The 27,790-nt window shown below is 27.6% G+C and overlaps 2 protein-coding genes across 2 annotated transcripts; one reads left to right on the top strand and one right to left on the bottom strand.

Moving 5' to 3' along the window:
• Positions 1 to 668: 668 nt before the first annotated feature.
• LOC122720943 (RYamide receptor-like) lies at positions 669 to 16,184 on the bottom strand. Its single transcript, XM_043948076.1, has 10 exons — positions 15,609 to 16,184; positions 4,735 to 4,858; positions 2,551 to 2,747; positions 2,314 to 2,462; positions 2,078 to 2,199; positions 1,759 to 1,976; positions 1,558 to 1,658; positions 1,370 to 1,460; positions 1,143 to 1,261; positions 669 to 993 (listed from the first exon to the last, which is right to left on the bottom strand). Exons 2-10 carry the CDS (start codon positions 4,856 to 4,858, stop codon positions 750 to 752), a joined length of 1,365 nt encoding a protein of 454 aa, XP_043804011.1. The 5' UTR covers positions 15,609 to 16,184; the 3' UTR covers positions 669 to 749.
• A 6,178-nt stretch (positions 16,185 to 22,362) lies between these two features.
• LOC122720944 (prisilkin-39-like) lies at positions 22,363 to 27,774 on the top strand. Its single transcript, XM_043948077.1, has 4 exons — positions 22,363 to 22,461; positions 23,614 to 23,752; positions 25,528 to 25,735; positions 26,581 to 27,774. The coding sequence occupies exons 1-4, from the start codon at positions 22,441 to 22,443 to the stop codon at positions 26,954 to 26,956; spliced, it is 744 nt and encodes a 247-aa protein (XP_043804012.1). The 5' UTR covers positions 22,363 to 22,440; the 3' UTR covers positions 26,957 to 27,774.
• The last annotated feature ends 16 nt before the right edge of the window (positions 27,775 to 27,790 follow it).

Genomic DNA, 27,790 nt, shown 5'->3' with positions numbered 1-27,790 from the left:
GTTTGTTGCTTTATATGAATTATGCATAGAAAAGTTCCAAACTTATAATAATTAAAATTAGCAAAAAGTTATTATTTTAATACATGTTTCACAGCCTTACATATTTTATAGAATTTTTTAAAGAAAAATAATAACTATGATTCTAACAAATTTATTATTTAAGTGAAAGAAAATTGAATGCATTGTAATGTATAAAATATTTTTACAATAGTCTTAATTATTTTAAAAATATTTTCTATTGCATTTTTTCTTTACAAATAATCATTTGTATTAAAACTTTTTAAAATTTTTTCTACTATATTGTAAGTATAGTAATTCGTTCTGAGAGAAATTGTTATTTATTTCATTATTAAATATAATATAATTAAATATTGTGCAAAATTCGTATATATATATATGTTATATATATATACATATATATATACTATGCATCTAATTAAAGATACATAATTCTTATCATCATTAAATACATAAACTTTGTAAAAAAGCTTGAGCAATAGTTAGAAAAACTAAAAAGAAAAGAATTAATTAGATGTTTAAGTAAGATCCAAAAGTTACTGTAAAATTTGTGGAAAAATTATCCCATATCAATTTATAGGAAAACTATTATCCTATTACTATCCTATTGTTTATCATTTGCATATAATATATGCAAATTATTTGCGTAAAATATTTTTCACTCTTAACAGGGTAGTTTTTTTATCTCTAATACTATTTATATTAATCAATTATTTAATTAGTTCTATATATTATAGGCATAATTCTTTTGTATTAAAATCTTGAGTGTGTTTATGTCTTCCAGATGAAAAAACATACAATTCTTCGTTTCTTTTTGAACAATGATTACCACGATGAATATAATAACCAATTCCTTTTCTAATTCGTCCACTTTTCTGGTTATCGATGAACGATTGTGTCGATTCTCTTGATGTACTTTTATGAAAAGACGAAATATTTGGACAAGTACCGGAAATTGTACGTTTCCATTCATATCTATAAATATTTAGAAAATTTATAAATAGGAAATATTTTATATTTTTATTAGAAATATTTTGAATTTTATATAATTTTATAAAATTTTATAAAATTTTATATAATTTTACATAATTTTATAAAATTTTATAATTATATTGAAGGAATACCTTATGGAGGTTCGAGTACTTTGTGTTTTTTCCATATCTGTGATATCGATTGGTGATTTATTTGTCCATCTTCGCAATTTAAAAGGACATCTTTGTTGAAACTCCCTTCTAAATTTTTCCTAAAAGTTTATTTTACGCTTGAGAATATGAATTAATTATTATTTAATTTGATAATATTATAAAATCATCAAAACAATTAGAAATATTTCTAATTTGTCGATACTTACATTATATATTCCGTAAATAAATGGATTGTAACAACTATTTGACATGGCCAACCAGTCGAAAAAAAAGAATATATAATGGATATATTTGTATCTGTAATTATTTTTCTTTGTGATTCGTTTTTAAATTTTATGTATATTTATAAAACAATTTTCTTAAATATTGCGTAAATACGATGATATATACTTACTCGTTAATTTCTGAATAAAAATATTGGAATACGTTATACATTTGAAGCGGTAACCAGCAAATTGCAAAAAGAGCTACAACTATAATTAACATTTTAATTACCTGCAACAATTTAATGTTACGTATAAATATCATAACTTAAATTTATATTTAATTATAAATTAATAAATTAATTAATTATACAGATCATACTGTATTATACCTTCATTTTATTTCTCATTAAATTCGCATCTCGAGAATCTTCGGCATTTCCGGGGGCTTTGTTTCCCCATAATTTTAATGCCATTCGCGCATACACACATGAAATAATCGAAAGAGGCGTTAGATATTGTAAAAACACCAATAATCCCGAATAAATAAGCATTGATTTATCTGACAGATTCACATGTTTGCAAAACGGTTTGTAATTATCAGAACCAGCTGGAAATTGAAGAACAATCGATTGAAAAGAAAATTTTAAAAAAATCACAGTTGTAAATGTAATAATTTACAAAAAAAAAAAAAAGCCTAAAGAAACTTACATATAGGATTTTCTGGTTCCATAATGACTCTACGTGCAATAGCCATTGGTGTAGCCAAACTTCCGGCAAGAAGCCATATTCCAGCAATTATAATTTTGGCGGTCAATTTGCTTGGTCTTGCACTTCATTAAAATCAAATGTCAATAGGATGAATTTCAATTCGATTGAATGACATATATGAGTTTGGGGTAAATATACAGATAGATAATTTCTTGTTTGGAAAATTGATAGCATACCTGAGAGGTCTTAAAATCGCTCGATGTCGATCGATCGCTATAGCTGTCAATGTGAAAACCGAGACATTGACAGAAAGTACTTGCACGAAGGGACAAAACGCGCACATGAAATGAGGTAGGATCCATTTTTGCAACAGGGCTGCTTGGAACTTGAAAAAAAAAAAATTAAATATACGTTATTTTTGATGTAAATTTGTTTCGATTTGAATAATTTACATTGAATAATTTATATTTTACCTGAAAAGGAATTGCAAATAAACCAATAACGATATCTGCCAACGCTAGATTTGCAATAAAAAAATTAGTTACATTCTGCATGCGTCTGGATGTAGAAATTATCCATATAACAAGAGAATTTCCTACTACTGCCAAAAAAGATATGGTTCCGTAAAGTATGCTGAGGAGCACGAGTACAGCTGTCGGAACTTCCCCATCTGAGGATAAATAAAAACATGTTGAAATTATATATTAAAATAAAAGGAAATTGAATATAATACAAGAGTAATATTCCGATATTTTATATTTCGTACAATATATTTTTAAAAGGAACACATATTGATATTTAAAATTTATTTATACATGTATGCATGCTTGAAAACATAAATGAATATTTTATTTTTATTTAGTCACTTACGTAATATTTATTATAATCTGACTTTCTTTTTATGGATTTTTATTTTATATGTTTGAAATACAACGTGTATAAAATATTTGAACAATAATTCATTTGGATATTTGGACGAATGACTAATATCGACAGAAATATTTTTATTTATTATAAAGACAATGAAATTAAAATGTTTGCGGTTTGTTTTTGTATTTTTTCGATTGAAAAAATTATTCATAGATTTATAAATATCAAAAATAGATGTGTTTATTGTCTTTACGTTATAAGTAAAAAATATTATTTAAATTTATCATTTTATCCAATATTTATTTATAAAGTGATAAATTATTTCTATTTTATATATATATATATATATATATATATATATATTTCTATTTATATATCTATTATATAAATAAAAATCTTAAAATATTTATATTTCTATTTAAATTTTATTTTCAATGGGTTTATTCGGAAATATTTTTTCAAGGATTTTATCTCATTTTTTTATTTTTCGATAAATATTTGAATGTATGTTTCAATCCAGATGAAAATGTGTCTTTATGAGTAACGTTTTTGTTTTTGACACGGATATGAATATTTTTGCGTATAACACTTAAAGATGAAAAGACATCATGAATAAAAACATTAAGTTTCGGATCTCGACGTTTTGATCGCGTAAAACTGAAAACGAGGATACGAATAATTTATGGAAAAAAAAAAACTTTGACTTTAAATCTTTTCGAAGACATAATAGTCTATCCCTATTTGTCATGTTAATTTTTTTCAAATATTAAAAAACAAATTTAAATTTGTTTTCTCCATTATCAAAAAATAGTAAATGAATATTATATAATATAGAAAGTAAAAAAATGAGAAAAACACGAAGCAGCACGAAAAATAAATTTTGCATTGAATTTGCAAGGAAAAAGAAAACGATGTTAATGTATAATAAAACATACCTACGTAATTTAGACATCGCATGAACTTCTGTCACGAAGACAGTGACCGAAAACTTCCTTCCGGTTTTGCAAGGATATTTAATACTGTCAACTAATAAGATCGTATTTTTAAGAAACTAAATAATAACAAATTGTAATTATTGATGATCGAAACATTTTCAATTACTTTAAAGTTTAATTTTAACAATTTTATTTCCGTTTTATATTTTATTCATTGTTCTTCAATGAAAGGATAAAAGTGTTCAATAAAGGAAAATATTTCACTTCTTGTAATTTTGTCCTTTTCTAATGGCAATCTATCATTAGTAAGAATTAATATAAAAAATAATCAATTTCAATTTTTTTATTTTGTTATAAAGATAAGTTTAAAAAAAAACCTTATTTGCTATTGTCACTTAGAATCGTGTTATTGAAAGCGATTGAAAGTTTAAACTTTCGTTAATGAAACGAAATACAAACAATGTAGAATATATTTTGCTTGAACGCTCGTCTGAATTCTAACGAATTTTTTACATGTCGAATCGAGTTATCAAACGAATATATCGTTCGAATCATTTATGGAAAACTGATTTTTTTATCGACGAATTTTCCTTGGTCTCCGAGTTTTTACATTTAATTTTCGATCATTTTAATGGGATGCTTGAAAAGAATTATCGTTCGTTTGGAATTGAAAAAATTTTAATTAAAATCCGCTGATATTTGAATAAATATAAATGTAATTATTTTTAATCGATCATTCTTGCAAATAATAACGTTTATAATAGATCATGAATTAAAATATCTGAGTGGTTATATTTTCGATGTTCACCTTTGATCTTTCACGATAAAATATATCAATGATACAATTCGTACCAAAAGTATCGTTGGTTGACTCGTTCTCATAGGGCGAGAACGTATTATTGAACGTGGATGGCCAAGTATTTTTGAACTCTTCATTTTCGTCGTACTGTATGGTATTCATGATGGAGGATTCCATCTGTAACAAAAAAATAGATAGATAATTATTATATCGTTATCAATTTTATTATAAATTACTCGCAAAAATATCCATTTAACGAGTAACAATTTTTATAAAATTTATGTCCTATTATTTTATCTTTTCATTGACGTATGCAAGTATGCACAAGAATGACATGTAGAGAAAGAGGATAACAGGTTTCATGACAATTCAATAAACTCGATAAATTGTATTCTCAAGTTGAGAAGGAGATCGAAGGATCGAAGAATCGAAGACATTATTTATTTATTGAAATTTACATTGTTCGTCGCGAAATGAATGTTGTCGTCGAAAGTTGTACAATTTATCGATTCACGAGAGTGCAGTTTCCTTGTAATAGTTATCAATTCCCTTTTTAATATCGAAAAATTAACTTTACTTACGGTACAATGTTTTACAAAGATCAACAAAAGATCTTTTATGTTGACTCGAGAAGAAACAATGTTATATTTTCGTGTCTGTCGTTTCGGCAGAGGGAGATTGTAATTAAATATCCTACTTCATTAATTTTTTCTCTATGAACAATCGAAAACTGGGTTATTTCGTTATAAAAAATTAAATCTCCCGAATAAACATTTCTCTGAAATGAACAATTTTCGTTTGATCAAATTTTGATAAATTTTGATTTCGAAGAAATTTTTTTATTGTTGAAATATATTGGACGAATTCATTGCATGCATTTTGTGGAATATTATATTCTAATTCGATATCAATATGAATGTAATGATTATTTAAATATCATTATATATATATATATATATATACAATATATTAATGGATTATAATTATAGATGTAATAATTATTAAATTGAATTTCAAAATAAATAATTTAAAATAGAAGTGTGGATTAATATATATAATATAATAATAATGTAATGTAATAATAATATAATAAAACATCATAAAAAAAAATTTTAATCGTTAACAATTTTTATAAATTAAACTTTTTCATATTAATACTAATATTAATATTAATTTTTTAATAAGAATTTTTAAGTAATTTAATATGTACAAAAAACACACATTGAAGATTACTTCTTGATAAAAAGAGAAAAATTTAAATCGTTCTTTCGTAAAATTTTTATGAAATTTTATGAAATTATTCAGAGTTCTTTTTCAAAGGTTTTTCTATAGTTATTAGCCGTGTTCATAAATTTGTCGGAGATTTCATTGGTTCTTGGAATTCTTGGAATTTGAAACAATGTAGTGGATTCTAAAATTTTATTACGTTTTCCTTTTGAAAATCATTTGAATTTTAATATCGTGACAATACGATATTTTTTTCTTGTTGAAAATGTTGAAATTTGTAATAATATTCCAATGTGTTTTTTTAATATTTCAATCATATAAATGTGACAATATTATTATGAAACATATTCGACTGATATTCCATGTCCTAAATAAAATTTTTTTTAAAATAATTTATCTCGTATATTATAACGATGTGGTTTTTATAGAATTTTAAAATTTATCCTTTTATGTTTGATTCGAAAACAATTAATCAACAAAATCGAAATAATAATTTGGAATACATATATAAATCTTTTATCTGTTTTTTTAGGATTAATTAAATAAATGGTATAGTTTAGAGTATTTAATTCCTCTTTAAAACGAGATCACTGATATTTTAAGACACAATAATACCACTCTGTTATTTAATAGAATCGCATAATTTTGTCAGGTTCACTTCACGAAAGTAATCACTTTATTAAGTAATATCAATTCAGAAAATTGATTTTGTAAGGAATAAGTTTATTAATCTTGAAATAGAATATATTCTTCCAATATGTAGATATCATACCAGTTTTTAATTATTTGCCGTTGAGATATTCGATAGTGCATTGTCATATGCATGACAAGAGGAAATTGATATTCTATAAATGTAATTTCAGGATGAAATGGATGTAATGGTTTTTAAACAAATTTGTTTCACTATTGTCGTATATTTATTTTTTTGAAACCATTGTAAATTTTTAAAAGATAAGAAAATCTTTTTTTTTCATTTTTCAAATGACATATTTATTTAAAAAAAAAAGATTAAAAACATTAAAATCTACAATGATTTTGAAAAAAATAATTCATAATACATTAATTCTACTTTGTATTATCATTTCCAAAATATTGAAAACAGTAGATTGTAATTAAATAAAATGTAAATATAGTATATATTTCGATGAAATTTTGAAAGACCCAAATTTTGGTGGTAAATTTAATATCACCAAAAAAAAAGAAAACATATTTGAATACGTTTCATTTAATTAATTTCTATCATATTATATTTTATGTATTGATCATTAAGTAAAACAGAAATGTTTGCATTTAATATAATCGATAATATTATAATATTGTGTTTTACAATACAATAAGTTAACAACAATAAACAAATGTAATAATATTCAATATTCGAATCAATTTCATGTTCTATTGAAATTGTTGTAGTACGTACTTACATGTTTAAAATTCTCTTAAATACACAAATATAAGTCAAATATTTCACATTGACTATTCATATTTTTAAAAAGTGAGTCTCATCGAAAAAGTGGTTATGCATAATTCAACTTGTTCTTTTTTCACTTGACATTGTTTTACTTTTATATATTGAGAATGTGTTTTTGAATTGAATTGAATTTTTTAATTCTGCCTAGTATTTTTCGATAAAGTTTAACGCCTGAAGATTTAAAAATATTAAAATTAATGCAATATTATAACTATTAAAGTAAATTATTCCTTACAAAATAACAATTTTCATTTTACGATGATTTGGAAAATCGAGAGAGGCAATTGATTGTCTAAGAACAATGATTTTCCTAGCTTTGAAAGCTGAAATTCGGACTTGAATCTAGTGAATAATGAATCACTATGTCAGAACCAGTGAATGATTCAAATTTGTAAAATTTAAATTAAATATATAATAAATATATAAATATATAAATATATATAATAAATATATAAATTTTAGAATTTCTTTTACAATTTGTAATTTGTAATTTAAAGGACGTGTTTTCTTTGTTTTGCGATTAAAAATCAATTTCAAGATGAATCGATACGTAAGACAGTATGTATGTAAGATCCATGTTAAAAACGATGCATTACATATGCATTACGTATGCATATGCCTGTAAACAAGATGTCTTGATGCGGTAGCATATGGAAACACTATACAAATGTTTGGTATTTCGTGATTTAGATAGATAAATTCGTTTTTGAAAGTGTAAGAATTCGTTTTTCCATCATTTTTATTTGATTTCCTTTAATTACACGGCTATATATAAACACAACTTTTTCACAATATTTGTGAAAATATTCATCGCCTATAATTTTCTTCTTTGAAAAATTTGTAAAAGTCGTTTGTAAAAGATATTTTTAATTATGAATTATTTTTAATAATGGAACGATTTTGTAGACAAATAAAATATCTCGAGGGTAAATATTATTTATAATTTAAAAATGAAACGATAAAAAGAGGAATGAATAAAAAAGGGGAAAACTTTCAAAAGTGTTATTTCATCCAACAATAAAATATTCAATTCTTTAATTTTTCGTTCAATAACTTATGCAATGCAAAGGAAATGGCATTGTATTTTCCAACAAAGTATAAAAGGCTTGTTTTCTATCAATGGTGGTGATCATAGATGGTATGATTAATTTTCTGTTTTTCTCTAAATTTTTTTAATACAAAAGAAATGTCATTGGATTTTTCAATAAAATCTAAAAAACTTGTTTATTTTTTCTAACTTAGGAATGCGATTGTTTTTCCGTATGCTAAGTCTTTTTATTCTTCTTTTTATATTCATCTTTTATTCATCATATTATTATATTATATTATTATATTCATCATATTATTCTTTTTATATTCTTCTTTTTAATATCATTGCGTCCCATTTTTAGAAAAATTTTTAAAAAATTCCAAAAAAAAATAAATTTTTTTTTTTTATTTTTATTCATTTATTTTTTTCTAAAATTCATTTAGATTTAGTTTGTTTGATTTCAACCACGAAATGTTTCATTTTCTATTTTTTTGTTGTTCTTCTTTAAAAAATAGTGAAAGAAAAAAATGTTAAATTTGTTGATTAAATATTAATTTAATTTAAATTTTTCATCGATACGTGAAAATTTTTGAATATTTAAGAATACCGCTGAATAAAAGCAACGAACAATCGAGCAGTACAATGCATCGACTGTAGTATAAGAATTTACCATCCTCTTGGATTTTGTATGTGATTTCCTTCCTAGATACACACATAAAATAAACTCTAATGTTGAATCTTTTCTCTTTGCTTCGTCAAATATATATACAATTCGAACAATTTTTCAAGTTAAAAGGAAATGAAAAATAAAGAGAAATAGAATAAACTTGCTAAAATATAGTTTCGAAATTTCTTTCTTGCTAATTAATTAACTTTGTCATTTTTAAAGTAATTTTTTTTTATGCCAAGAAAAACAAATTGGAAGATTCATTTAAAGAAAAGAAAAGAAAAAAAATAAAATAAAATTGAATGCCGAATATGAACGTTTTATAACATGGAACACATATATATATAATGATCACATTGGTCCATAGCAAGATGTTGCGCGCTGTATTACCAAGAATTCCGAGACACGTTCTGACAATACCTTGTTACCTTGTCGTGTCTCCTAACTATAATATGCACTTTGTGTTTCATAATACAATTATGCCATTTAGTCAACGCAATATGAACCTGCAAAGGCCACTTTGATATACAATATTCTGTCCAAATAAAATGTATACTGTTCTGTAACAATAATTTCTATATGATAAATAACTCTTTCTATTCGACGGTATACAGTTTGTCACAAAAGAGATGCGTTATTACATTAGAATACAGAGAAATTGAGAGTTAAATCTTATGAATAAAATTACATCATATATCGGTTATTATATTATTCATAATATAACGAAATGCTAATCAATTTAAAAATTCTTCAATTAACTGGAAAATAACTTTAGAATCAATTATTTAATATATAATTTCTTCAACGAGAACATGTATATGTTTATGATACAAAGAAATATTTCTTTATAGCAGTATTTTTTTTTATCTTAATATTTATGTCAATCATTTTTTTTTATAATAAAATTCTTTTTGGAATATCAAATCAAATAATAACGATGCAATTGGATTTGAGAATTTTTTATAAGAAAGATAAAAAATTTTTAATTTTAATGCTAAGTAAAGAAATTTCCTTCTATCTTTTAATTATTTTGTATCATTTGCAAGTTTGAAAAAGTTTCATTTTATTCTAAAGTAAATAAGAGGCAATTTCATTCCACTGAATCAATATACACATACATATATTAATAAGTAGTCCAGTTGAAAATCACGTTTCTTTGAAACGATAAATATTGATAATCAATTATTTTCATCCCAAAAAAATTTTTTATTTGGATTAAGTTTTCGTGCTTCGTTTCACGATTTTATAATTACGAAGAAACGGATCATAAAATTGCTTTTTAGATAAAAGCATATCTTTAGACAAAAATTTTTATTTTAATCGAAATAGATGTTTCAAAAATAATACGATAAATTTAAGGATACGATCGATTTAAAATTTTATCTTCTCGAGTTTAATATAATAATGCAATTTAAAATAATTTTATGCAATTAATTTATAAAAATATTCTTGAAATTTTATCTTTTTCATTTTCTTTGTTGCTCGACATCAAATAGATAATTATTTCATGTTAATAAATGAAACGAATAAATTATAATTTTTAGCGAGATATTTATTATTATTTATAAATTATTATCTGCGAATAAAATTAAGTCCAAACTTCGTTGGATTGAAACTTTATACAAAATGTTTTGAAATATGATTATGCAATCATAATATATCAAAATATGAGTACTACTGGTTAACAATATTATTTGATTAATATTGAGAATAACTGTCTATAAATACCTGTGATATTTCAAATTTCAACTTACATAACTTACATACTTACATTATGATACTGATATTGTTTGCGTATTTCAACATTTTCTAATGAACAGATATTAAATCGTAGATAACATTTTTTCAAATCATCTACACATGAACATATGAAACATATTTTTGTTCAAGTTTTATTTCTTTATCTATTTTTTAATATAAAAATATGCGCTTACTTAAGCGTTGAAATTTACTTAAAAATGAAAACGAATAATTTTCATTGTGTTCGAAATTATATATTATATAATATTTGCATATTATGAAATTGGAACAATAGATAAAAATGGAATCATATTAAAATTCTTATATAAATATTATTCTTCTATAATATAATCTTTAAAAATTTTTTTTCTTTTCTTTTTTAACTTCGTTTTTTGGTAGAAATTTGTATTTGTAGAGAGACAAATCATCTCGTTTATGCATTTTTTATTTCATAATTTATTTTGTTCGAAAAAAAAATTTTGATTTTACGTAGTATCTACTTATTTACTTATGTACTATCTATTTATTTTATTTATTTATATTAAAATAAAAGAATAAACGATATTGTAATTGGCATTTCAAATTATTCTAAACATGTTTTCTCAGAATATTTTTGTATTAAATTATAGAAATATTGTTATTATCATTAACAATTCAACGAATCCTGTATAAATTTTCGAATTTTTCGAAGATAAAAATCTTATTTCCTCGTTATCCTTTATTGTATTATACATATTGTATCGAGTATTCTGATTTTTATTACGAACTTCAAATAATAAAGAAAAATAATTCCAAATAGTTTTAAATTAATTGGAATTTGCGGAAGAATTTTAATAAAAATATCCCTTATTATTTTTAGAATAATTTTTATAAATTATTTCAAATAAAATTGATTTATATTTTATTCTAACTCGAATTAATTTTTTACAGGTACAATGGATTCTGATATTGGAGCGAACGAAGAGGAGATGTTATCTGTTCGAAATCCAGTGATTTGCGCATAACGATGTATATTTTTTCACAAAATATACTTATAATATACTTATAATATACTTTCACTGCCTTGGATCGCATTGTGTTCGTGATTTATTATAAACGTTCATTCGGATGGCAACATGTGAAGGTCGTTCGATACGTATAGTTTGACACGAAGCGAGATCATCCAAATTTTCGGTTTTGCACGTTCTGAGAATGGTTAACATCGGTGGAATATTGCGCTTTAATCCAGGTAAATAAAAATATATTATCGTACAATTCAATCCTCGTATAAATACTCCTTTACATAATTCTAATGTGTTATCAATATGAAAATTATTTTATATGTCTAAGAACTGCTTAAGAAATTTAGTACGCGAAAGAATCTGTTTTCAAAGTGGAAAGGGAAATTTTATTATTTGGGAAAGAAATTTTGTTGTGATATTTAAATATAGAAAAATTTTATTAAAAATTAGAAAATAAAATCACAAATATTTTTTGATAGGGAAAACTTTCCACTTTTTGGAATAAAAGAGTATTTTATTTTTCATTGTATATGAAATTCAATTTATATATAAACGCGATGTTGGCATTATTGCTCGCTGATAATGTCAATCTTAACCCGTTCCTTCGAACGATATCTAACCACGCTTGCAGTTTTAAAGGCACGTTTTCATTTACCAAGTGCATCGCGTGTGTTCATATTTTGTGTCGAATAATGTACACATAATGAACGAGAAGTAAATCGTACATTCACGTTTTTCACGTATCTGGTATTATTTAAAAAGATTCTTGATGAAATGAAATTAAAAAGACTCGTACATTGAAGTTTGAAGAAATGAAAGAAATATCGTATGCAGATGAAATGAAAAAAATTAAAAAATTCAAAGATTCACGATTCACGAAGAAAATAATAAAAATTCTTTTTCGAAGTGAGAGTAAATTTTCAAGAAAGCCAGTCTTTGTTGAAGTTATTACGCTGCTTTTAGAATCCGAAAAGGATTCTTTATCGAATTCTATTAATCATATGGCAATCCATATGAGTTTTGGAACGAAAAATAAGAGAAATGAAATTTTAAAAGATTAGATTGTATCGAGTATTCTTTGAGATTTTTTTCTTTTCTTTTTATATGCAGCAAACCACTTCGAATTGTATCAAAGATATACACTATAAACAGATTGTTTTTATTTGACAATTTAAAAAAAAAATTATAACAATCAGGTAAATTGAATGCTTGTTATGTCTACTTTTTCACGCACATGCTGTGTAAAATTTAATCCCTTTTGATTGAATAAAAAAGCGAAATTCATCTCGATGTAAGATTAACAGCGCAAAAAGAGTTTAATCTCGTTTAAATCGTTTCTGTTTCGCAAAAACAAAATTTGGGAAGCGATGAAGTAATAGTGGAGATTTGCCACACTCTAGGATGTACGATTTATTCATTTCTGAAATATAATAAGAGAATAATTCTCCATTTTTCGCGCATTCTCTGCGATTCTATGTATAAAAATTTTTGAAAATATTTTCTTTTCTTGACTGTTATCGAATTATTATTTCTGGGACATCACAAAATTGTCATCGTTCCTTCATAAATTAAGTCAGTGTTCCTCCAAATGATAATTCATTCGAAACGATAACACATTTTCATATTTCGCTTATTTCATCACATAACAGCGGTTTAATCTATCGCGAGTCTTGCATTTTTAATATCCGTTTATTATGAATTTTATAAAGAAGAGAAAGAAAAAGAGAGAGAGAGAGACATGGCGGGTTGTTTTTGAAGGTAATTAAAATTGAGTGCACGGTTCTCTTCTTATTGGTGATTTTAAAAAAAATTTTTCATCAACTAATGTCAAAAATGTGGCGTGTCCCGTTCAATATTTGCCAACTACGAAATTCCAATTTTCTATGTGAAATTGATCTCACGTTGCTGAAAAATTCAATACTCTGATGAATTGGACAATTTTGGAGTCGGAGAAAAAAAAAAAAAAGAAAAGAAAGAAAGAAAGAAAGGAAAAATGGAAACGACGAATTTGTTCGTTAACAATGGAATATTGGTTTCGAGAAAAATTGTAAAACGTCACAAGATATGAAACTATAATTGTAGCATAACTCTACGATCACGATTCGAAACTTATAACAAGCGTATGGACTTCCGTGTATGTAATCTGATGATGCATCCGTGTAAACTGACACCATTTTAAACATCTTTTATAAATATAGATCTCTATTGCTTTGTTATCCACTGTTATATCTGTTATCTTGCGTTACAGGTTAAAATTATTTAATAAATCGTTGGAAATAAATGAGCACAACGTATCGTTTAAATAATTTGAAATTATCCGAAAGCCTTGCATTTATATAAAAATATGGTTTTTTGCTAAAGTTTCTCTTTATCTCGAAAAATAACAACAATATTCAAGGTGATCAAAATTATTGCCCGAATGTATATATATATATATATTTTTATCCATTTTAGATTTTATCCGCGTCATCAAAGTTTCGTGTAAAAGCATAGCGTTCGAAATTTCGAGCAAATTTCGCAGTGATCATTTCGTTTGCGGATGTAAATCGGGTACCGTGTTCGTGTTTCAATTGTTTTTGTTATTTCTAAATAAAAGTTATGTAAAATCTAGGTGAAACGATATTTTTCTATTTTTTAATATAAACACATGATTCTGTATAGTATGGTAAAATCTTTTTTTTTTAAATATCATATGTTCTTATAAATTCTTATTGTTAAATTCTGTTATAAAGAAAGTGGCACGGTGACACGATTTTAATATCGATATTAATTGATCGCGTACAAAATATTTCTCGCGCAAAATTTTAATCGTAAATATTTAATTATCGAATAATTTTTTTCGAAAATTCGATCAAGTTCCAATTTTCAATTTTCTGAAAAAATTTCTGAGAAAATCTGAGAAAATTTCTCAATACTTGAATTAACGAATTAAATTTTTTTTTTTCACGCAAAAACTTTAAAGAATTAAATCGTATAAGATTCTTCTCTCATAGTTGTTTGTGTTTTCTTTCACAAGCTCAGCAAACGTAACGTGGATACCGTATGATATCGTATTATTACATCCCTGAAACTATTCACTTTCTTTGGATTTGTATTTCCACATTTAGTAAACGTCGCATATAACAAGTTTCTTAGAGTATGAAGTTGTTTAGGTGTCCAAAAAAAATATGTCTTCGATTGTTAATTAAATTCCAAGCATTAAGTTGTTTAATTAAGATACTCATCCAAGTTGGATGGCAGTGAAGTTTTAAATTACATTCTCGACAAGTTATAAAGATCTTAGAAAATTTCAGTTAACGAGAAATCTCATTCTATTTGAAATATCTTAAAATAGAAGAGCTATCGATCTGTTTTCAACTTTTAATTATAACTATAAATAACTACCGTTCTAAATAATTTAAAAAATTGCAAAATATCGTAAGATTTTGAAAAGATCTTTCAGATTAAGTGTTATTTAATGAAATAAGCTAAAAATAAGATTAATTAATCATAATTTTATAATACTATTTTTTTTTTCAAATCAAAAATATCTTCTTCCTTGCCAAACTTTATCAACTAAATAAAGAAATATAATATATACTTTTTTTTTTTCCTTAAAAATCATTTCAATTCCAATGATACAATGAAGGAAATTAATGAAAAAATATTTCGCAGGCAATATATCTCGATCACGCTGTACAAAAATTCTTCTCTAAAAATCCACGGATTATCTCGATTATCTCGAATTACTATTACTGCCATGAAATTTCAATTCCCCGACCAGATAGTAATAACACGTGAAATATAAAACTCACCGAACCGTGAAATATCCGTTTAAGAATCGTCGACTCGAGTATAATATTCTTTCACAAGCCGATATTTCCACGTCGATGATTCCAACCTGCTGTATCACTCGAACGATATCGACATTGTTCCCGCGTATTCTCCGCGAGGATGACTTCGATCCGATTTCCGAGAACAATTCCTCTTTCACCACCGATGTTCCCACGGGACACACCACTTTCACAGTTAATCCACTCGCACCCTTACCGCACAACACCCGGTTGATCGAACAATAATAGCTCGTTTCACGGGAACGATCCTCGCTCGATGCGAGACAGGATGCATGGCATTTGCTCTCTCGAACTTAATCAAGAGAAACAAATTGTGCGAAACACGATTTACGAGCGGATAGAAGAGAAGATGCGCGCAACGACACACACACACACACACACACACTCGCACGCACACTCACCCACTCACATACACACGCACAATTATCACTTTTCAAGTCGATCTTGCGAAGGTGGAAACATTTCGAGGATTCCTTTAATGGACAATTATTGCGATCGCCTCCCCTTGGTTTCGAGGCAAAGCTTCAATTGCATCGAGCTCAGCTGTTTCAGCATAGTTCCATCGTGCAACATGATAACAAACGATGTCCGAACTTGCGTTGTTTCAACTTGTTGGATATTTGCTCGATCGGATCGTTATCACTCGAATCATCGGATAGTTGGACGCCAACAAGTTGGTGGAGAGCGTGTGCCCGTCATTGGTACGGAACGCGTACCATAATTTGGGTCCATGGGCGTGCGGATTGGTAATAGGTCGCTTCAAAGATCGTCGACACGATCGCCTGCGTTCGACGTTTCGACGTTGACAATGGAATCGTTGAGACAAAGGCCATCGACGGATTCCTCGATACACCCTTGTCCTTGTGCACCGTTAAGCACACGTATTTTTTTTTATTTCGCTGTCCCTTCTACTCGTGCACGTTTCATCACACGGATGTACGATCGGTATTTGGAAAAAATGAAAATTTAAAGGAGCGATCAATTTTCAAATATCTTTCTCGTTAATTTAATCGGATTTTTTTTTTTTTTTAGCTTGCCAGCTGCTTCTTCCATTCAAATTTTCATTCGTTATTTTTTTTTTTAATTTTGCCTTCAAACACAAAAAGTTTAACGAAAAGTTAATTAACGATCTCCGTTCAATTCGTTTTAATTTTTAATTTTATTCCTCCTGTTTAAAAAAAAGAAAAAAAGAAAGAAACGCTGTAACGTTAAGCGCAATTCATTAACGAAGATTTGTTCGATTTAACGCGATTAAATTGGAAAAAGAATTTCGACTCTGTCGGGATCGGGATCGTTTCGAATCGTGTGCGCGCTTTCCGAGAACTCGCGACGAAGTGCGGCCGGTTTTCACGATGAATATTGTGAACCAGGGGGTGGGAGTGTCTACGGTGGGGCGGCAGACTTTGGCAGGCTTTTCCTCGTGGAAGGAGATCATCGTGGAACCTGCGCCGTTCTTCGTTACCCTTTATACCTTTTATCGAACGATCGTTCGATCCATCGTATCGGATACAGATTTCTCGTTCCAATATTTGAATAAATTTTTTGATAATAAGTGGAATCGGTCGTTGATGTAAGTGTCAATGTAAACTAAGCTAAGTGAAAACAAAGATTGAATAATGCGCGCGTCGATAATAATTATATTTTTAGATTTCTTCTCTCCATTTCGTTCCTTTTCTTTAATCTAGAATTTTAAATCTTGATTCACGATAAATTTTCCACGTATGGCCGAATTCCACTTTTCGTGAAACGAGCGTTGGAATGGTTATGGTTAGAAGAATGTACAGAAATATACAGGGGAATATATATGTATATATAGAACGAAATATATTTTCGATTTATCAGGGAGCGAGAAGACAAAAACGAAGAAGGAAAAAGTATTTGTTGGATGATGGGGTAAATAAAGAAGGATGTTTTATCGATGAATATCACGTGTATTCACGTATAAAATATAATTTTTAAAAATAATTTATCGGATTCGATTATGTTATGCAAACATGATATCCAAGCATAATATATCCTATATACCACAAAATTAAATTATTCAATGAATTTTGATAATAAAATTGTTAACGTAGTTTATAAGTGATTTATGATACGGGAGTGTGAAATAGAATTTCGATATTATTCAAGATACAATGGAATATTTCAATATTAAATCGGCAGGAAAAATTTAAAAAATTTTTCAAATTGAAACATTTTGCAAGATTCATTAGTTTTATGAATTGGCTCGACAGGTATATTGTATACTTACTTTCTTCACAATGGCGTCATAACGACTATAGCTATAAATTACTCGTATACATCAGATTGTAAAGCCATTTCATTTGATTTGTACATCGTGCGTTGAATTATACACGATGAATTCGCGCTTTGAGTTATGTATATGTGGATAATTTACATTTCTAAAGCAGCTAAGATCGACTTATCGTGTTTAATGTAAATTAGATTGTATAATTAATCATAGTTCGTATTGATGGAACAATTTTCTTTAACTTGTAAATTAAACGAGTTTCATTGTAAATTAACGCATTGTGCGTGTAAAGTAAAATTGAGAGAGAGAGAAAGAGAGAGAAAAGAAAAGAAAGGTGTGAAAAAACTGTGAGCAAAATGAATGAAATCGCATGTTGGGATTTAAATTTTAACGACGCGAATTCTATTTTTCTTTACCGTGTGTTTTAATTAACAAAATATCACACGATGAAAACTTTGCGTAGGATATAGAAAAGAAGAGAGGAAAAATTTCAGATGCGATATTATTTCATACGAACGATTACTCATTTTTAATGTTTTTAATCTTTTTTAAGTCAAGATTTATTAACCTGCGAATATTTCTCGTAAAATTAGTTATTTCGTTAACGAGATCGTTCCGAAACCATCATTTATCATTCCGTTGCCCTCGGATATTATTAATGATTAGGCACAGATTTTAAATATTTTTTGCGACATTTTGATTGTAAAAATGTAAGGGCATTTTTCTTTTCCTCATATCTATAGAACGTGAATGAATTAAGAGATATATTTTTAAAATTATATTATGGAATAATATTTATAATATTTAAATCAATGTATATTTAAATCAAACTTGATAATACAAATTGAATATCATATTTGGATTGAATATCAAGTGTACAAATGTCAGATATAATTCAATTCGTTTCCATGTATAGCGATTTAATATCGTTTGTTTTTTTTTTTTTTTTTGCTCGGTTGAAAATGTTTCCATTAATTTTCCATCATGGACGGGAGACGGTCAAAGAAACTTATATATTTTTGAATTTTATTCAGAGTCTATTATCGTATTATCGATAATATCCATTATTTCATATGTGCTATTTTTTAATTTGTTGAAAAAAAGAATATTTCGAATGAACGGTAATTAAATTAATTGTGGGATAATTATTATATAATTATTATACGATTATATTTATATATCTATAATTGATACGATTAATATTGTTTATACAAAGATTTTACGTTCATCGAAAGATTACTCGATGAATTAGCTTATTAAGTGAAAAATAAAAAAATTTTTTCCCACATAATAAATCATTTTTTGACAAGATAAAAATTGTCTGCTTCAATACGGTAGAGAATTAAGTTATATCAAAGTATCCGTGTCTAATAATAGATTATTTTTCTGTTTTACGATCGCGTGCTGTCCTTCGTTATAAGGCTATTTTATCAAGATATTATCTATGAAATAAAAAGATTATTTCTCGAAATTGCATTGGACTACTTTTGACGATCTATGATTTCACGATATTAGAGCACTCTTTTGATCCTTTATCGTTTCTTTGTTACTACGATACTCTCGGAGAAATTCCTTGCTCTGGAAATTCATCATATCTTTCATTGTATTTCCTTTTTCCGTTCCACTTTCTACGTTCGTTTAAACATCACGTGTCAGAAAAAATATGTACACCTTCTCCTTAATGAAAAAATTTCTTTGATTTCTATGATTTCATCTCTGTCAAATATTAAGAATCTTATTTATACTCGTTCAAAGTGACGAAAATATTAGCGATACTAAATATCTCTTTCAAGATACTTCTTTTGTTACGAAGTTATCATATATATCCAATCTTTTCCAAATTCCGTATTCTTCGCACTTTCTGAAAGTTTTTATTATGCAGTGACCATCCTAACAAATGTTCATCCTCTTATATTCAGCTCAGGATATTCTTTGAATTCTTCTACAAGATATTTTTACCAACTCTTTATCATTTTGTTCGCTATTATTGTCGAATCGATTCTCACATTTCTTTTATTCCCTTTATCCTCGTTTTTATGTAAGAGTAATTATTTTCGAATTTTTTTTTTAATAAAATTAAATTTCAATTTTTCCAATTATTTTTTTTGCATCAAAATTTTTGCATATAAATGTGTAAATTCATCATATCGAGAGTTATGATATATATAAAAACATGTTAAATCGGATGAAATAAATAGAAAGAGAGGAAAATTCAAATATATTATATCACACATTTGCGACGGAAAACCGATAAACGAGAACAGTGCATTAACTAGTATTAAACAACAAGATTAATTTATTTCGAACGAATTAGATTTTAATTATTCGTGTACTGAGAACAGATATATCAATTTACTAGCTTCCTGCTACTCTCTTTTTATATTTTATCCGAACAAATAATATCCCATCGTAAAGAAAAAAAAAAAAAACATTTACTATTAATAATTATGAAAGGATAAACCGAAAAATATTTCTTGAGAATATTTGAAAACGATTTTCAACAAGAAACTAAATATTCACGTAAATAAATTAATTCAGTTTCGCGTAAAGTAATCCAATTTCAAATGTGCTACATTATTTGGCTCTTTTGGCACTTTCGTATTACATAACTGAAACAGAAATAACACATTGTGTGAATGATAGCATTGTGACTGTATAATGTATCGCTCGATGAGTTTTATATATATATATAACTTCACTTTCTTTTGTGAATTCTGTAACAATATACTCTTTGTTTAAAAAGCTATTATAGATTCCTTATCAGTATGAATCGAATAAACTTTATCGTAAAAAATATCCAAAAATTTCACTTCATTTGGATCGTTCGATCACGTTCCATTTTAGACGGAATTGTAAAAAGAAAAATCGATATAAGTGGAAAAGATGGATAAAATTATATATCTGTCAATGTGGTTTTTTTTCATTTTATCAATCGTTCTATAATTTTTTTATTTAAAAAATGATCGATACAGAAAAATTGAAGGGCATATCTTTTTAAATGAAACAATTTCTCCTTCATCTTTCTGATTGAAAATTATTATTAATCGAGTTTCAAATTATTGTCATAATTCTATGATCGATTATCAATAATAAAAGAAACAAATCAGAAAGATTAGAAGTTTTATGCTCGCTACAAATCATGGTAACGGTGTGTGTGTGTATTCCTGTAACTTTTACATAAACGATATTTGTTCAACTCGTAGGGTCATTTTTACTACCCTGCAGCTGTTTCGAATACTAGATTGTACGTTCACGATTTACAGGATAGAAATGAATGTAAATTCGTAATTGAATAATTTTTGAGCAGAGAATTTTGAGAAATTTAATTAATGTTTCTAAATATTGCCTTTTTTATTTTCAATTCAATTGATTACTTTATAAACAACGGTTATTTTCAAATTTTATTTATTGATCATTTTAAAATGTAAAAAAAGCGCAATCAATCATTTAAGAATATAAAACTTCTTTCGAGAAAGTAAATTTGTTTTCGTAAGAAGAAACCAATAATTCAATATAATTAATGTGAGTTATTTAACTTCGTCATCTGAGATATTTCAAACGCAATTGAGATTTTCTTTAAGAAGTTATGGTAAAGAATATTTCCACGATAAAAGGATATTTATAAAATGAAATATTCAATAAAACACAAATGGCGCTTTTGTTCTAAATATCATTTAATCAAATCCCTTTATTCCGCTATTTGCTTAATCTGATTTCTTCGTAAAAATATTCTCCATTCTTTCTTATTATAGATACATTTTTTTCTTATCGATATTTGTGAAGAGCTTTTAAATATTTGTTAACAAGTGTGGCACAATTTGCAATATTTAATCTCATCTCTCGCAACTTTTTATTGCAAAGTTAAGTAAAGTATACCGATCTTTCAACATTCGTTTCCGACCGATCTCGAACAAAATATATTCCCCCCCTCAGAAAACCATACTCACGATCCTTTTCACGAATCACCTTGTATCATCCACTTACTCAAGTCAACTCCACGCCCTCCAGCCAACATCTCCAAAACGACTCGTTTCGACATCGATCAGCCTCGACCCGATATTAAGCTTCGAGAGAGGTATCATTAACTAGTCGGCAACCGTTTTGTTTCCTTCCTTCGAAGAACTTCTTACGGGGCACAAGTTCTATCGATCTTGAACTACTTGAAAACGGAACGTCCTCCTCGAGGAATGACGTAGCCGAAACCGAAGGATTGCACAAGTGGTTGCATGTGCACACACACGTGCCCTGAAAGAATCGGAAAAACGGTTTCCCATGGAGTCGAGCTGTTCGAAGGCGTGTCGTGCGGAATACCGTCCATTTCTCTTCAACGACCTTATCAACGTCTTCCTCTAAAGAATCGAGTTTAAATAAACCGAGAGTGGCTCGGCCAGGAAGACGACGACGACGACGACGAGGAGGGGCACTCGAAACAGACGTATATAGAGGTTTTCTAGCCGTGTCGCTCAGTCATAACACCTTCAGCCCTCGTCCAACGTGTTTTTTTCGCATCGATTTGAATTTGAATCGTTCGATAAGGGCAAGATGGGGATCGTTCCCTCCTTCGTAAGTATTTCGCATCCGAAACGATTCTTTTCTTTCCGGGTCTCGTTGATTTGATTTTTTTTTTTTTCTTTTTTTTTTACGAGATGAGGTGAGGTTTTTTTTAAGAAAAGGTAAATTGTGAGCAATGGTGTTGAAGATGTTTCAGCTTCTCTTGGAAATTTGATGTTTGTTTTGCGGTTTTTATTGGACGCGAATAAATTATAATAAATTGGAGATTTAATTTAAAGAGAGGAACGTGTACGTGAAATTATTAGATTAAATGTAATTTCGAGGAAAAGAGGAGAAATATTTGCTGGGAAACTCGATTAATTCTGTGAATCTTTATTGTTTGTAAAAATATTTTCGCGTAAATAAAAATATTTGTTTTTGAGTATAATTTGTAGATTTTTATAAACATCAAATTTTATCAAATCATGCCATAAAATTTTTATGGCAGGAACAAAGGAAAAAAATATCGTTTAAAGTTTCCTTTTCTTATTTATCTTCACTATTGCCAAGTTTGTTTACGTAACCTAGAAAAAATTGTCCTTAAATCTTACCATTGTTCTTTGTCAATATTTAGAATTAGAGAGAGGGAAAGTGACAACTACTTCAAACAGTTTCTAGATAAGAGAAAATAAATATCAAATTTTTTTGAAACACTTTATCGATTTTCTTATTATCTCTATCGTATCATAAATATCATACGTATAAATTTAGGTAAAGGGAATATATTAAAAGATTATTGAAAATAAAGATTGAAGTACACGATGATAACAGATAAATTATATGGAAATTTTATTAAAATTTTTATATATACGTGCTTACATATACATGTATACGTAATAAAGATTGACACTAATGACTCATTATGACAATATAATTTATCTGTCGACTATGTCGTATAACATAATCGTAATTTCACAGAAACAGAGAACAGTAACAATCTTCTCGTTTATTTCTACAATTAACAACTTTATTTTAACTTTTTAAATATTTGATACACATTGTTACGTTACAATTATATTTATTCGTTCGAATTTTAAAATTACAAAAAATATGCCATGAAAAATATTTATTATTCTAATTTGTAATAATTTATTGTTTAATAATTGTACATATTTAATATCATCGATAGAGAATATTTGTTCATCGTACAATCGTATTTTGCAGATCATTCTCGTTTGCTTATTCGCATTCGGCAGAAGTGCCATCGAATCCCCGGAATCGAAATCAACTACAAAACTGCCGTTAAACAGCCCCTCGATCGAGGATAATGACAAAGATTTAATCACTTCTGCCAGCGATCGAAGTAAGTGCTATTGTTATATTACTATGCAAAATATATTATAATTATTATCCATATAATAATACCATAGTTTGAAATACTAATTCGTTGTAAAAAAAGAAAAAAAGATCATTCTTTGCCAATTGATCCATTTCATTTGTCACAATCTAAAGTTTATTATATAACGTATTTCAAAGAAATCCAGTCAGATTATGTTAATGATAATCATTCTTCGAATGTTATTTTTATCCACGTATACATGTAGAAGTAATAATTGAGAAAAGAGGAAGAAGAAGAAGAAGAAGAAAAAAATCTAAAAAATAATGTATCAAAGGATACTTATAACTGCATAATTGCATCACAGCTCGCGATCTCGTAGACGGCGAAATTACGGTTATATCTAGGCATGATCGATCGTTATCCAACTTATACACTTTTTCAATGTATTAAATAAGTGTGTCACTACCGTTCCCACGATCGACCATTTCAAATGGATTTCATTGTAAAAAATATGACATTCGATATAATAACATGTTAATGTGACGAACCGAAGGTCTTCCTCTGCCTGCATCTTTTCTAATGACGTCTCAGCGGTGTTCCGTGTTAGATCATTGATATAATGACTCAACAACAAAATTTGCATAAATGACGCGTGCCTTGCTTTCAATTATTCAAACGCTTCGAAGATCTCTCTGCCGATGTTTGATTTAATTTATTATTATTAGATCAGGGTGCACGTGAATTTTAGTCACGCAAATCAGATTCGCATGAATTAGAGATAGAAAAATTAAAAAATTTTGTAAGGAATTAAAAATTTGATTAAATAACGAAGGTTCAATCGCAACTCCTTTTTATCGAGAATTATTATTATGAAACGTGTTATTTATATTGTTATTATGCTAATTACTTTGAATTTCGATGCACGAAGATAAAGTTATATACACATCGTAATATCATATTAATAAATCACGTATATTTTATTGATTATAAACATCATGCTTTTCAATTAATCAATTAATTGAATTCAAATTAATAAATTAATTTGATAATTTGAAAATTTTGTCCCATCGCATGATAACCGATGATTCATGACAGCGTCATTTCCGCCACCATAGAGGATGGCAATGCGGATAGAGGACATGCATGTGTGAAAAAGCGTTCCACCGTTCACTAACGCTTTTCAAGGCTCGACTGATTAGCTATTCTTCTGTGCGAACCGTAAAGCAATCTTCGCGCATATACATTTCTTACGTTGCAAAACTTTATTATTTGCTTTAAATTTTGATCTGAAAAAAATTTCCTTTTACGTATTTTAAACAGATACGTTATTCATTCTACCTAGAACAATATACATTTTATTTTAATAGTAATAAATTTTAAGGACGCAAGTTTCAAAGAATTCTAAATCAAGAAAACTCGTTTCGACAAACGTTCTTAAACTTTATTGATCGAAAGAAACTGCTTAAATTTTCGACCAAATTTTCGATCCAATTTCTGTACTCGACGATTTTCCATACACAACATGTAGAAACAAAACGTATACATGTTACTCTGTGTGAACCATTCCCATAACAAGTAATCACTTTGTAAATTGTAATGCTTGACAGAGATTATTCTTCTTCGTCAATAAATATTAATTATTTGCGCGTAAATCATTAAGAACAATCACAAGCTCGAACAAAAATTTAAATCGGTGATTAAATCGTTTAAAAAGAATGTTATATCAGAGAAGAAATTGATCGAGCATCGACTGGATTGATCGAAAACATCGATTTTCTTGAGTTGTACATTGATTCCAGCGTTTCACATTAGCAAAGAATATGGGCAACCTGGAGGGTATGGAGGAAGTAGTCCATATGGAAGTTATCTTGGTCTTAGCGGTTCGATTTATGGCCCTGGTACTGCGTATCGTGGAACAAGCTGGAGCCCAGGATACCTAAATCCGAGCTATGGAGGTTATTCAGCGGGTGGCTATCCAGGTGGAATTATTGGGGGAGGCCATATAGGGTGAGGCTTGCGCATATAAACGTGTCACGCGATTGACTTCTAAGAAACTGGGTTGTGGAATAAAGCTGAAATGATCGATGATTTTGCAATATCGATTATATTAAAGAAACGATGCTCCAAGATGCTTTGACGAATAAATTTACACAACTTTTGAATCGTATTTTCGATTATGCTTTTTAATTTTTACGCGAGAAATAATTTTGTTGAAATTTTATTGAGTTAAAAGAATATTAAATCTCTCGAGTATTTGATCTAATATATATCTTGAGAAAACCTTGACAGCATATTTTATCCAACGAGAACGATATTGCGCTTGTAAAAGTGTATTATGCCAATCGTGCAATAACAATAATTGTATATATATCTTTCTTATAATTCTAATTTAAAAAGTTTATTCTAGAATACGTTTCAAGATAAATGAGATCGAGATATCTGGTAAAAGTGAAAGAAAGTTAAATTAATCTAAAAGTACAATTCGGTCATATGATCAATAATATAAAATTTTTGTACCATAATACAAATGTAACATTTGTTTCCATTATATTATCGTTAACAAGAGCTTCTTCTCTCTAATATTCAATTCATATTCGAAACGTTGTACGTGTTAGTCTCTAACTATCCACTGTATCGAACATTCATCTTCAATATCGCCCTCTGTATTTGCATTATTGATTCTCGCTTCAAAATTTACAAACATTTTAAAATCTATGTAATAATTAAGCAACTCCGCTATTCGACTGTATCAATTCTACACTCTCTCTCGTTCGTTTAATTCCTTTTATATTTAGATAAATATTTCAATCTCGTCAATTTTTTTTTTTTTTTTTTTTTTTTTTATATATCAGATATGGCTATTATGGAAATCCTGGATACAACAGTGGTTATGGTGGTTACGGTGGATATGGTGGATACGGTGGATACGGTGGATACGGTGGATACAACAGTGGATATGGAAGCACATTAGGCTATGGTGGTTATGGCCATGGTGGATATGCACCCGGTGGTTATAGCGTCTACAATGATGGATATCTTGGTTACGGAAAAGGTAATTACGGATACGGAACAGGATATAGCGGATATGGAACAGGGTATAACGGATATGGAGGATCAAGTTATGGATCATCGTACAATTTGAGAAATAACTACGATCCATATGGATATCGTAATACCAATTATGGAAATTATGCCGGTTATCCATCCGGTTACAGAGGTTACTCTTAAAGTTTATCTTTGAGAATTGGACGAGAATGAATTGTAATATTTTTTTATAATATTTTTTTTCATCGTTGTCGTTTCAAGGAAGATATTGCAAGAAGACATAACAACAGTATTTGCCAATACCAGTTTAACTATGTATATTAGTTTGTTAATCTTTTAATTAACTTGATAGATTGTAATTTTGTATTCGTATCAATAATTTTATGTAATTTATATGTATATTAATTAATAATGATGAATAAAATTATGATTCGTTTAGAGTTATGAGGAGTGCAGAAGGGTTTCTACTTTAGAATTAATTGTGTCTGATTAAATGTGTGTTGAAAAGATCTAAGATGTTTCACGATTAGTTTTATTTAATAAAAAAAAAATACATGATTAATGCTTATAAGGAACATTGGATGAACGCAATATCAATATGTACAATTATATATAATTTATTAAAAATTTCGTCGGCCTCTATGCTACAGAAAAAGATACATATTACGTATCTTATATCCAATGTACAAATATAATTATTTCCTTAAAATATCGAGCATGTACAGTTAAATATTAATTCAAATTTTATAAAGTATACCTATAATTTGGAAAATGTGTCTCAAATTTCTCCAACCATGAACCATTATTCTGTACATGCTCAATAGAACGTATTAGCACTTGTATAATCAATATTTAATCTCAAGCGTACATTAAGCATGAGAGCGCAATGGATGATTTCATTTCTCACGACGTTCGCATAATTTTGAATCTAAAAAAAAATTTGTATAATTAATTTATATCAATTTTCACATAATGCTCTCAACATCGAGGGAAACGAAATAGTATTCTTGAAATTAA

Source organism: Apis laboriosa, unplaced genomic scaffold (genome assembly GCF_014066325.1).
Source record: "Apis laboriosa isolate Shangri-la unplaced genomic scaffold, ASM1406632v1 scaffold13_cov153, whole genome shotgun sequence".
Taxonomy (NCBI): Eukaryota; Metazoa; Arthropoda; class Insecta; order Hymenoptera; family Apidae; genus Apis; species Apis laboriosa.
This window is presented reverse-complemented; position numbering and strand designations above follow the sequence as displayed.